The 12,237-nt window shown below is 35.1% G+C and overlaps 1 protein-coding gene across 1 annotated transcript in view; it reads left to right on the forward strand.

Moving 5' to 3' along the window:
• The window catches only part of HOOK3 (hook microtubule tethering protein 3), a 175,824-nt gene that overhangs the window by 133,646 nt on the left and 29,941 nt on the right, over positions 1–12,237 (forward strand). Inside the window, exons 14-17 of the mRNA XM_042783660.1 lie at positions 2,268–2,316; positions 2,702–2,842; positions 9,153–9,240; positions 12,095–12,100. Of these exons, the coding sequence (XP_042639594.1) occupies positions 2,268–2,316; positions 2,702–2,842; positions 9,153–9,240; positions 12,095–12,100 (284 nt within the window). The remainder of the gene's footprint in view (positions 1–2,267; positions 2,317–2,701; positions 2,843–9,152; positions 9,241–12,094; positions 12,101–12,237) is intronic.

Consider the following 12,237-nt stretch of genomic DNA (forward strand, 5'->3'; position numbering starts at 1 on the left):
AGGCTGGCGGTTCAAACCCACCAGCCACTCCTCGGAAGGAAGGTTGGGCAATCTACTTCCGTAGTGATACTGCCTTGGAAACCCAAGGAGGTCGCTGAGTTGGGTCTGACTCGATGGCACATAACAACAACAACAACAAGATGCTCCAGAAGCATCTCGTATACCTTTTAGTCTTCTGCCATCTGGTATGTTACATTATATATTTAATTGGATCAATAAAATTTTTTGAATGAATGAACACTGTTATTTATGGATGTTTATAAATAAATGGTTATGTTCCAAAGAAACTATTTAAGGATGCTTATAGGTAATACAGTTGGCTTTTTAAACTAAGAAAAAGAACAATGATAAAATAAATTTTAAAAATAAAATAATTTTTCTGAGTATTACAAATTAAAATATTCTCTATATCCAAAAGAGTTATCAAAAACTGAATGGCAGACAGAAATGAAAATTTTGGAACATAAGTCCTAGACTCACCCACTGCCATCAAATTGATTCCAACTCAAAGTGACCCCATTGGGTTTCCAAGGCTATAAATCTTTACAGAAATAGATTGCTTCATCTCCCTCCAGCTGGTGGGTTTAAATAGGCAACCTTCTGGTTAGCAGCCAAATGCCTTAATCACTGTGCCACCAGAGCTCCTTATGTCTTAGACAGTGGGTTAATATTCTCAATACATAATGAAATTTACCTAGGAAATTGGCAAAAATATAGTTTAAGTGGTAATTTTCACTGATGTTAAGGGTGTAGGGACATTGGAAGCCTCACACACTAGGAGTAAAAAATTAAACTTCTTTTGGAAAATTGGGTGAATTTGTTTATTCTCTTACACATGCTCCTACCTTTTGACCTAATAATTACTTTTCTGGTAATTAATACTGAGGAAATAGCCAAGGATATACCCAAAGATATATGTATAAAGCTGATCATTATTAATGTGTTAAAACCAAAATTGATAACAATCTAAATGTCCAATAACTGGATACTAAGTTAATAATAGTTCATCTGTCCATCTAACAACATGTTGTTTAAAATTTTTAAGCATAATATTTAATGATGTGAAAATCATTACATTTTAAGTGTAAAGAACAGGTGTTGATATAGCATGCTCAGTATGATTCTATCTTTACAAATAGTTTCATGTGTGTATGTATGCATAGAATTAGAAGGCCTCTTGTGGTACAGTGGTTAAAACATTTGGCTGTTAACCAAAAAGATTGGCAGTTTGAACCCACCAGCCACTCCATGGGAGAAAATGAGATATTCTGCTTCTGTAAAAGATGTACAGCCTTGGGAACCCTAATGGGCAGTTCTACTCCATCTTACAGGGTTGCTATGAGTTGAAATCTACTAGATGGTGGTGGGTTTAGTTTGGATTTATTGTGTACCTGAGGGTTATAGATGATTTGTTTTTTATCTTTTTTTTTCCCCCTATGGTGAGCATGTAATGTAAAAATAGAATGAAGTTCTATGTAATTCCTTGAATTAGACCACAGATTTTACTCTTATTTGCCAGTAGCAAATGTACAATAAAAGATTTATGGTATTTATAAAATAAGAGCAGGTCAGTTTTGTGTATATTTCTTCATTTGTTTTTGTTGTTTATTTTCCATGAGAAGCACAGCTTTTCATAGTATCTGGTGTCTGATGGTATTATCAAAAGATGACCCTATGTAAAGTAAAGACTTTTATCTTCACCAGTATCTTTCTATGAATTAGTCTTCAATTATATCATCCATGCAGTAAATGTGTGGTGAATTTTATGAGCTCTGGTGGTGTAGCACCTAAGGCATTTAACTGCTAACTAGAGGGCCAGTGGTTCAAACCCACCAGCCACTCCTCAGAAGGAAGATTGGGCAGTCTACTTCTGTAGTGCTACTGCCTTGGAAACCCAAGGAGGGGTCGGTATGAGTTGGAGCTGACTCAACAGTAGTGAGGTTTTTTTTTTTTGTATTGTTTTAACATCCCACAGTGTAAGCTTTAGGCTCAAAACAATGCAGTCCAATAACTCTGCTCTTATAATTTGGCTTGTTTGAAGGATACAATTTTACACATCTGTACAAGTGGGTGGACTGCACATGTTGAAGGAAATCTTCATTGAATATTATATCTTGTCACCAAATGTTTGATAATTTCAGAGCATAGTACTAGAGATTACATTTTCTGATGAAAACCTAAAGGATAAATCAATGAATGCATTCTTAGCTTAAATATTTAAATCAGAAAGAAAATAGAGTTTTTAAATTTCATTCTTTACCAATTAGGATATTTGGAGATTCTATTATCTTCAGATTATCTGTCCTTAAAAAAAAAGTACTGCATACTTAATACCTGAAATGTAATGTCTTATCCAGTAACCAAAAAAAAGGAAAAAACCAAACTCATTGCCATCAAGTCGGTTCCGACTCATGGTGACCCCTTTCGGTTTCCAAGGTGGTAAATCTTTCCAGAAGTAGATAGCCCAGTCTTCCTTCCGCAGAGTGGCTGGTGACTTTGAACCGCCAACCTTCTGCTTAGCATTCAGAAGCCTTAGGCACTCTGCCACCAGTGCTCCCTTATCCAGTAACAGTAGGAGCTAAAATCTTTTAGGTATTTGTTTCATTTCTACTCTAAGTACTAAATTTTTAACTGAATAGCTGGGTTTGGGTAACCATACTGTATATGTACTAGATAATCATTTTTTATTTTATTCTTCCAGGGAGAAACTTATTCGTCTTCAGCATGAGAATAAGATGTTAAAAATTAACCAAGAGGGTTCAGACAATGAAAAAATTGCCTTGTTACAGAGTCTTCTAGATGATGCAAATTTACGCAAGAATGAACTGGAGACAGAGAATAGGTAAAAAGGGGAAAAAAACGTAAACTCATTGCCATCGAGTAGGAGCTGACTCATAGCAACCCCTCCTTGGGTTTCCTAGGTAGTATCTCTCTACAGAAGTAGATTGCCCAATCTTCTTCCAGTGAGTGGCTGGTGGATTTGAACCGCCAGCCTTATGGAGGAAGAACAGAATATATAAAATTGTCATAACAAGGCTGATTCACATCTAGGAAATGCCAAATCAATCAGGCACAATAAACCAAGAAGTTGTGATATTAGACAAACTATAAAATTATTAATAAAACTGTCAAATTCCTCAAAAATGAAAAAATATCACTACCTTAGGCACTATGCCACTAGAGTAGGAATATATAATATAGGTGACAGGACTTTACCATGGTTTTTCTCTATTTGTCTTTATTTTGATTCCCTTAAACAAAGGTTTGGATTGTATTTCGAAAAGTGGTAAAGTGCTATTCCATTTCATTTTAAGAGTACTTTAATCCATTGTGACACACACACAAAGAGTAGCTTTTTATGGGACTTGGTTCCTTGGTTTTGAGGTTTAGGGTCATGATTTCATGGGACATCCCAGTTAATTGGCCTGATAGGCATTTAGTACTTCTGTTCAACCTCCTGGTTCATTGAGTAGTGCCTGGGGTCTTAGAAGCTAGCAAGCCAGCATCCAAGATACAACAGTTGGTATCTATTCGCCTGGAAGACAGAGAAGAAAAGGAGAATCAGGAAAAGGAGGAGGACATGGAATGTCCTAATTGCCTCCATGAATAGTTGCTCCATTTGCCATGAGACTGAAGAACTGGATGGTGCCTGACTACCATCACTGAACAATTTGATCAAAGATTCTACAGAAGAATCCTGCTCAAAAGGGGGAAACTGTGGAATACAACTTCAAATTCTCATGGAAGCCAGCCTTTCTGGGGCCATGAATGGTGGATGAACCCTGAAACTATTGTGCTACGATAATTTTTAAACCTTAAACCAAAAATATCCCCTGAAATCTTCTTATAACCAAACAGTAGTTTAGCTAGCAAAGGATATCTGCCTTGAGCATTGTGCTCTTTTAAGGTCTATTTATATGTGATCAAACTGAAAATAGCAATTTGAAAAATTAGATTGAACCGTAGAGGGCAATGAGTTTATGTGAATGGGGAGGAACAACTCAGAAACTGGTGAGAATGGTTGCTCAACTCGAAGAATATAATCAGTGTCACTTGATTGTACATGTAGATATTGTTGAATTGGTGTACTGTTGTATATATTCCCAACCAAAATTAATTATGTTTGAAAATGTAAAACAAAAGAGTACTTGAATTCCTTTCTCCACTTTTGGACAGACTTGCCAAAAAGTACTATGCCTCTTTATAATAGGATCCCGTTTTTCAATTGTTCAAGCAAAATGATACCAAAGCCCTACCATTTTCCTTTTCTAATCACTAACTAAAACAAGAGGATTTTTAAAAATCTGACCATTAGTTAACAGAATATTTCATAACAAAGTCAATTCATAGTCACTGTCAAGTTAATATAGTTTACTCCATTTTATATGTTAATGTTGCAAAGGATCTATTAGTGTGGGGAAGTATAATCCATCAAAATTGAATTGACAGGCCATTTTATGTTCTAATCTGTTACTTTTATGACCCTGAAAATAAGTCTTTTATCTTATTTTGAGGATTTAGAATCTACAAAAATAACTTTCCTGCTTGTAAGTTTTCAACATATTATGAAGTCAAAGTCAGTTACTTTACAAGCAGTAGCTTACCCTGACAAGGCTTACTTTAAATTTTGTTGTGATTTTGTCTTTTGGGTTTTTTTCCTTTTTTGAAGAATTTCTTATGATACCAAACATAGGGTGCCTTTTTCTTAGACTGTGATATTTTTTCATTTTTGAGGAATTTGACAGTTTTATTAAAAATTTTATAGTTTGTCTAATATCACAACTTCTTGGTTTATGGTGCCTGATTGATTTGGCATTTCCCAGGTGTGAATCAGTCTTGTTATGACAATTTTATATATTCTGTTCTTCCTCTTGCTTTAATTTTTAAAGCTGCTGGAGTAGAATCACCAAACACTATAAATCACTATGAATACCAAGGTGATTATAAGAACATAATTAAGCATAAACAGAAGGAAAAAAATTTGATATCAGCTCTTAAGAGCATGAATAATGAATAATTGTTAAAAATATTTAAGAACCTGGAAAATGAGAAAGTGGAGGAAAGGTGATTATAGCAAACAGCTGACAGTCACAGATCTCAGTGATGAAAACATTTTTATGTTCATCTCATTAATCTTTTGCCTCTGGGCTATATTTAACTGTCTTAGTCAGCAAAACCTTTTGCATACCCTAATTTTTCTTTTTTTTCGGTGAAAAAACATCCACAACTTCCTTCACTTCCTTTATAATATTTTCCATTATTCTCACAGTCTTTACAGTTATTACTCTCATCGGAAACGGAACAGCTAGTGGGCATTTATACAGTATTCATGTATGTAGATGACTAATACCTCCAAAGTTCCTATATTGTCTGCGTCTATTTACAGTTTAGTATTGTGTTTGTTTTTTAAATTACAACACGGATGATAATACACCTTTAGATTCTGGCTGTCTTTTATCTAAAGCAATAATAATAGCAGCTCATATTTATGCTGCCCTTGTTTGTTCCAAACATGGTGTTGATTTATTCTTATGAATGTTTTACAGATGAGGGAATGTGGTCTCAGGCACAGGCTACGTGACTCCAAAGTTCTCTCTCCCTAACTCATACCCTCTTTCTGGCCAATTTATCTTCTGCCACAGTTGCAGAAGATAGGGTTTTGGTTTTTTCTTTTCTTACTTTTATTGTGGTGAAAACATACACACTAAGACACTCACCAACGTAACAACTTCCTCAAATGAACAGGGACATTGAGAACATCTATTGTATGTATATATGTATGTATGTATTTTATTTATTTATTTTATTGTCTTCCTCTTACGTTGTACTTTTCTCTTAAGTGAATTACCCTAAATTTATTCTTAATGAGTTTTATAAGTATTTACATTGGGCAATCTACTTCTGTAGTGATACTGCTTCGAAAACCCAAGGAAGAGTCACTATGAGTCGGGTCTGACTCGACGGCACATAACAACAACAACAATATCTCTAACTTAATCTCTTACTAGTTTACTGCACTGAACCAGGTATCTGGAAACCTGAGTTTTTAGTCCCAGAGTCTTCTCCTGTATAATCTTCAATACAATTTGCATATCACCCAGATAACCATCTGTTAGAAGAAGTAGTTTATAGTAGATCTCCACAGTCCTTTCCAATTAGTTTTCCAGTGGGTTAATGTTATTTTTGTCTATAAAAGCTACTGACCTCAAAATAGTATTAAGAGCAAGATGAAAGACTGAGACGAGAGCCATATCATAATTGCCCAGGGAGCTTTCTCAAAGCATACATGGTGTTATCCCCTTACTTCTCAGAATATATCATGAGCTCAAACTCACCTCCTTAACCCGTTTGACAACTCTATGAATTAAGTAATTAGACTGATTAAAATGTTAAATAATACTAAAAGAAGGGAGAAAAGAAGAGGCAATTCCATTTATAGGGTACCTGCCATGTGCAGGTACTATGCTAGACATGCTTTACATTATCTCACTTTACCAACTCCCTGAGGTATGCATCATAATCCTCATTTATTTTGTACATTAACTATTTTCATATATACTTACATATATTTGTGTAGTTCACATACGTAATACTTTAACAGTCATATTAGTATGCTTGCTTGTCCTCTCCTCATTTGCTAGACATTTTTTTTCTCATCTCTCTAAGGAACATTTTGGTATGGACTAATTGTGTTTTATGATATTTACAATGATTTCTACTTACTAAGCTTGCAATATTGGTTGACTAAAGAATCTGAAAAATAATTGAGATGAATAGTTGAAGTGATTTATAAGTTTTTATAAATACTTCCATATTGCTTTCTGAAAAGATTGAGCAGAGTTACAACATCACTGGTAATGTATTTATGTACCTGTGTCCCCATACTGATTATGGATTTTATAATCATTTATTCCTTCACTATTAAATCACTCGTATTTTCTATTCTTTGATGTGAAAAACATCAGTTGTTATTATAAATTTGACTGAATTGTTAGTGTCTCAGTAAAGTACAGAGCCAAGAAGATTTATAATTTCTTATAATTTGATAAAAAAAAATTCTTATTGAACTTCTGGCAATTTGGATTCCAAACACTCATTGCCCTATTTTGTTCTTAATTTGGGGCAGTCTGGCTTCTACTACTATCATTCCACTAAAGTGTTTCTTACTAAGGTACCCAGTCATCTTTTAAATGGCCAATCCTGTAGAAGCATGAAAGGCTATCATTCCTCATCTCTCTTCTGTATTCAGTGTTACTGATCAGTTCCCCTTCCCTCTAGCTTTTCTATTATTACTATTTTAATAATACTTCCCTCTTACGGTTTTCTTAATTCTCTGATTATTCTTCAGCATGAGGTTCCTCTTTCTACCTTTTGGTTGTTGAACTGCTGGGTGCCATCTTCATTCCTCTTTTCCACTCCTTTCTACTCATCTTCACATTCTTTCTACAAAATATTATTTATGCTTATACCTTGAATTAGCATCAGATTGCTCCCACATCTGTGTATTCAACTCAGACTTCTCTCTGTGCTCTAGATCACATATCTAGCTGCTTGCCAGAGATCTCTAGGCACTTTGTTTTCAACAAATGCAAAGTCAGATTCTTTATATTACTTTCTCAAATTGTTCCACCTGTATTTCCTTTCTCAGTAGCTTAACCCAAAATCATAAGTGTTGTTTTTGATTCTTTCTATTCATCTTCCCAAAATACTATCTTGTTATGTTCCCTTTTTTGGCCATCCTTTAATATCACCCAAGACCTAGGGAATCAAATTCATCCACTGAATGCTGTACCCTAATGACCTGTAGAGAATTTGTGAAGATAGAGGTCTGGAATTGGCATTATTAAAGGCTGGCTAGGTTATTTCAGTGTCAACCAAATTTGCGTTTTATGCAAGGTCATACATAAGGAACCTATCTGTTCCTTTTCTCTTCTGGTATTTCCAGCCATTCTCTCCTTCAGAACTTCTTCTTCAGCCATGCCATTCGTGAAGTCACTGCACCTTCTCATTTTTCTGTGTACGTTGGACCAGATAAACTGCCTTGAATCCACTTTCCACCTTGTGGTAGTCAAAAAGTTATATGTCAACTTGGTTGGGCCTTGCTGAGTGGCTGGGCAACTGGATGTAGTATTCCCCATGATGAGATTAGTAATCAACTCCATGTTGGACTCTACTGTGAGCAGCTGAGTAACAGTTTTTGAGTATATAGTATGCTTCCCATATATAAGAAACAGCTTTAGGAATGGTCTCTAGCTTATGGCTCGCTTGGACTCTGCATGGAGCTGTGTTGTTGTTCAGTAGCCTGCCATGCTCTGCCGACCTTGGGACTTTCAATGGACTTGAATTAGTGGCCTGCCATGTGGTTTGGTAACATTGGGACTGTGCCATTTTATTTGTCAACCTTGGGCTTGTTAGCTTCAGCAGCCAGTAGCTGCCTAAGTGAAGAGATGCCGCTAGCTTTAGTGAGCCAGGAACAAGAGGCAAAGCTGAAGCCCAAGGTCAAGGGGCTTTCAAACAGCCCCTAGAGCTTGGCATTTTGAACTTGGACTTCTAGCCTCCCGAACTATAAGAGAATAAACTCCAGTTTGTTCAAGCATCCCATTTGTATATTCTTGTCAGAGTGGCACTAGGTAACCAGAATACACCCACAACCACATTACATATTTTATTCATCATTGTAGTCCTAACCCAGATCCAGTCTATCCTAACTCCTACACACTATTAGTATAGTTCTTGCTTCTTCAAGTAACTGTCATTACTTTTGTTTTACATGTGTACTATGTTGAAACATTTATCTCAGTGTATTGTTTTTATTTACACTTTTGCCTCTTCACTAGAGTGTAAGAACCCTTGAGTGCAGGGATATTTTTATCATTAGTGCTGAGTATACTGTCTGACACATAGTCTTCATAAACATATGTTGACATGAATTTCAGATAAATTGATATGCCTAAGTACACCAGTTTAATAAAATGTATCCATTAACAGCTACATTAGAAATTTCAAGCAATCCAAAATATAATCAGAAAACTGAGCTACTAGTACTATAACCTGGGACTCTATTTTGCTAATTATACTGTCTCTCTAACTGTACGAGAAAGAAGGCATAAATAATCCAGTGTTTGGAAAATTAATGCGCATTTGATTTCTAGGCTGGTGAATCAAAGACTTCTGGAAGTCCAGTCACAAGTTGAAGAATTACAAAAATCTTTACAGGATCAAGGCTCAAAAGCTGAAGATGTAAGTTTTGATTTATACCAACTATGGCCCAACAATTTTATAATGTTGAAAAAAGCTATAACTTCATTTTTTATTTATGGTCTCTATTATAATAATTTAGGATTATATTGCTTATAGAAGAGAAACAGTGTTTTCCTCTTATTAGCATTCCTTATCAAAAGGGCCAGACGATAATATTGTCTCCTCCAGATTGACTCTGCTAGACATTAGGAGTTCATTACTAATTATTAGCTAAGGAATTAATTGAGGTGTTACGTTTTAAATGAGCTCAACTCTGTATTCAAACATGAAATACAGGGTTTTCCATGTAGTACCCTCCCCCAAAAAAATGCTGGTAGAAACGTATCATTTTTAAGTACAAATATTTAATGTAAAATCGACATTTTTAAAAAAATGTCATCCCTAGAATCCTCCTATGGAGCTCTGGTGGCACAGTGCCTAAGGCATTTGACTGAATCCTACTGTTTCTAAATTTCTGAATCCCTCTATTATCCTCTATTCAAATATAAGTTCAATCACCTTTGTTTAAATATTCCCTTAACACTCTACCTATCTCTGTCATAACCATGCCTATTTGATTGGCACACACACTAGAATATAATAAGTTCCTTGAGTGCAGGGGCTAATGTCTTCCTTTATCTCTGCATACCACATCACCTAGAACATAGTAAGCCCAAAAATCCATTGCCATTGAGTCAATTCCAACTCATAGCAATCATACACAACAGAGTAGAGCTGCCCCGTAGAGTTTCCAAGACTGCCCCATCTTTCTCTTGTGGAGCATCTGGTGAGTTTGAACCTCCAACCTCTTGATTACCAGCCCAGTGCTTAAGCACTGCATCACCAGGGTTTCTTAGTACAAAGGTGAGGCTATAAATAACTATTTATTATATTTTTGTACATTCTTTACATTTAATGAGCAGTATACAATAGAGCTGAGATTTATAAAGTATTTTAAAATGGTATAAAGAGGGGGGAAAATGAAATCTTAGTGGCCAGTTTTTGTTTGCTTTAGCCAGCTGATTTGTTTTTCCTATTGGCAGTCATTGTAATCTGCTTTAAACTCTAGCCTTAAAAGTATAAATCTATTTGTTACCATTGATAGTCATTTGGGGAATCTGCTTCAGAATTAGGTATATAGAGATATATTAGTTCAGTCCAGCTTTAATAGTATAAAGGAGTATAAAAGCAAAATGAGTCAAAGAAGGGAGGTTAAATAAATATATTACCTAAGAATATTATATATAATGCTCATCAGTGAACTAAATTTTATCAGTTTCTTAAACATAAATCTAGTTTACCTTGGTAGCATGATCTTCTTTCTAAGACTAGTGATTTTACTTTACTCCTTAATTAATGTTTATGTAGTCCCAGATAGGGAAGTTATACCCCTAAAAGTGTCACCAACATTTAAGCTACATTATTCCTTTATTAAAATGGAACTTGTTTGAAATGTCATGGTTTACTTTAAGCATAGTTTTGTGCAAAATGCTAAATCCAAAGAGGTGAAACAAAACAATCATTAGTGTATTAAAATATGATTAAGCCTGAATAACAATATCTTAGAGATGAACCAGAGGAGATAACATTCCTTAATTCAGAATGCGCTAGGTACCTTAAACAGAGATAAAGGTAAAACTAGTTTCGGTTTCTAAAACTTTAGGTAAACTTTTCATTGATTTGTTTTTGGTAGAGAGAGCAAGAGGGTATGTACATAAGTAAAAATGGAAACACATCAGTATCAACTAAACATTAGTGTTACACTAATAACTTTAGTACTTGATTCTTTTACTTATATTAAAACATAAATAAAGGAATTTATTCTGTTAAAAGTAAATTTTCCACAGCTTGATTGGATATCTTTGTGGTAATCAAACCTAATTAATATGCTTTGGGCTATTATTTTAAGAAATTTTATTTTAGCAGTCAGATGCCAGCCCTGTTGGCATACTGTTTTCATGAATTAGTCAATTTATTTCACTACCCAGATGTCAGTGAGATGTCTTGCTGTATGCCAAATAACCAAACCCACTGCCCTCAGTCAGTTCCAACTCATAGCCACCTTATAGCACAGTATAGAACTCCCCTATAGGGTTTCCAAGTCTGTAAATCTTTACAGAAGCAGACTGCCACATCCTTCTCCCATGGAGGGGCTGGTGGGTATGAACTGCTACTCTTTTGGTTAGCAGCTGAGTGCTTAGTTCCTGTGCCACCAGGGCTCCTTGTCTTGCTTACACTAACTGGAAATTATTTCTGAGCTTTTCTCTAGATGTAGACAAGTTTCATGTAGAAAATTTTCTTTGTTCTGGAGCTATGCCTGGTTTAGAGGAATGAGTAGTATGGGCAGGATATGTGGGTCTTCTCTTAGCATATTTTTGATGCTTTTGTCTTACTTTTCTCTTTCACTAACCTACAGTGTTGGCATCTCGGGAATATATAATATATAGAGCAACCTGCCAAATGGAATTGGTCCTCTCTGAAGAACAACAACATAATTTCTGCCTATTTCTGTTATCAAAAGCCACAGTCCTTTCATGCGACCTTAAGTCTTAGAGTAGGATGGTTTGCACATTTTTATTATTATTTTTATGTCATTTGTTTTTAGCATGGAAGCAGAAAAGCATTGTTATATCCAGTCATATGGATAATTTGAGCTAGCTACAGTATATAAAACTCCAGAGAACAAGACAGGATGAGGAGACCATAGAAGAAAGAAAAATGTACATTTCTGAAAACAAAAAATGCATATCTTTTACTTCTGTTCATGAATTACTAAATCGTTCCTTCTGTTGGCTGCTGTGTTTGCTTCATACTAATATGTCCTCTCTGTCTTTTGGCATGGTTTCTGCTCAAGGCTATAGTAAGTATGGCTTCCTATTCATTTCTATATATTGAGCACCCTTTTGTTCAATTTTTTTATTTATACATTATCTGCCATCATAGGTAGTGGCATTGAAATTTTATATCAAGGCAATATTATGTAAAAGGAATATATCA

The sequence above is a fragment of the Orycteropus afer genome, unplaced genomic scaffold, assembly GCF_000298275.1.
Source record: "Orycteropus afer afer isolate SDZICR_OR568_19922 unplaced genomic scaffold, OryAfe1.0 scaffold00024, whole genome shotgun sequence".
NCBI lineage: Eukaryota > Metazoa > Chordata > Mammalia > Tubulidentata > Orycteropodidae > Orycteropus > Orycteropus afer.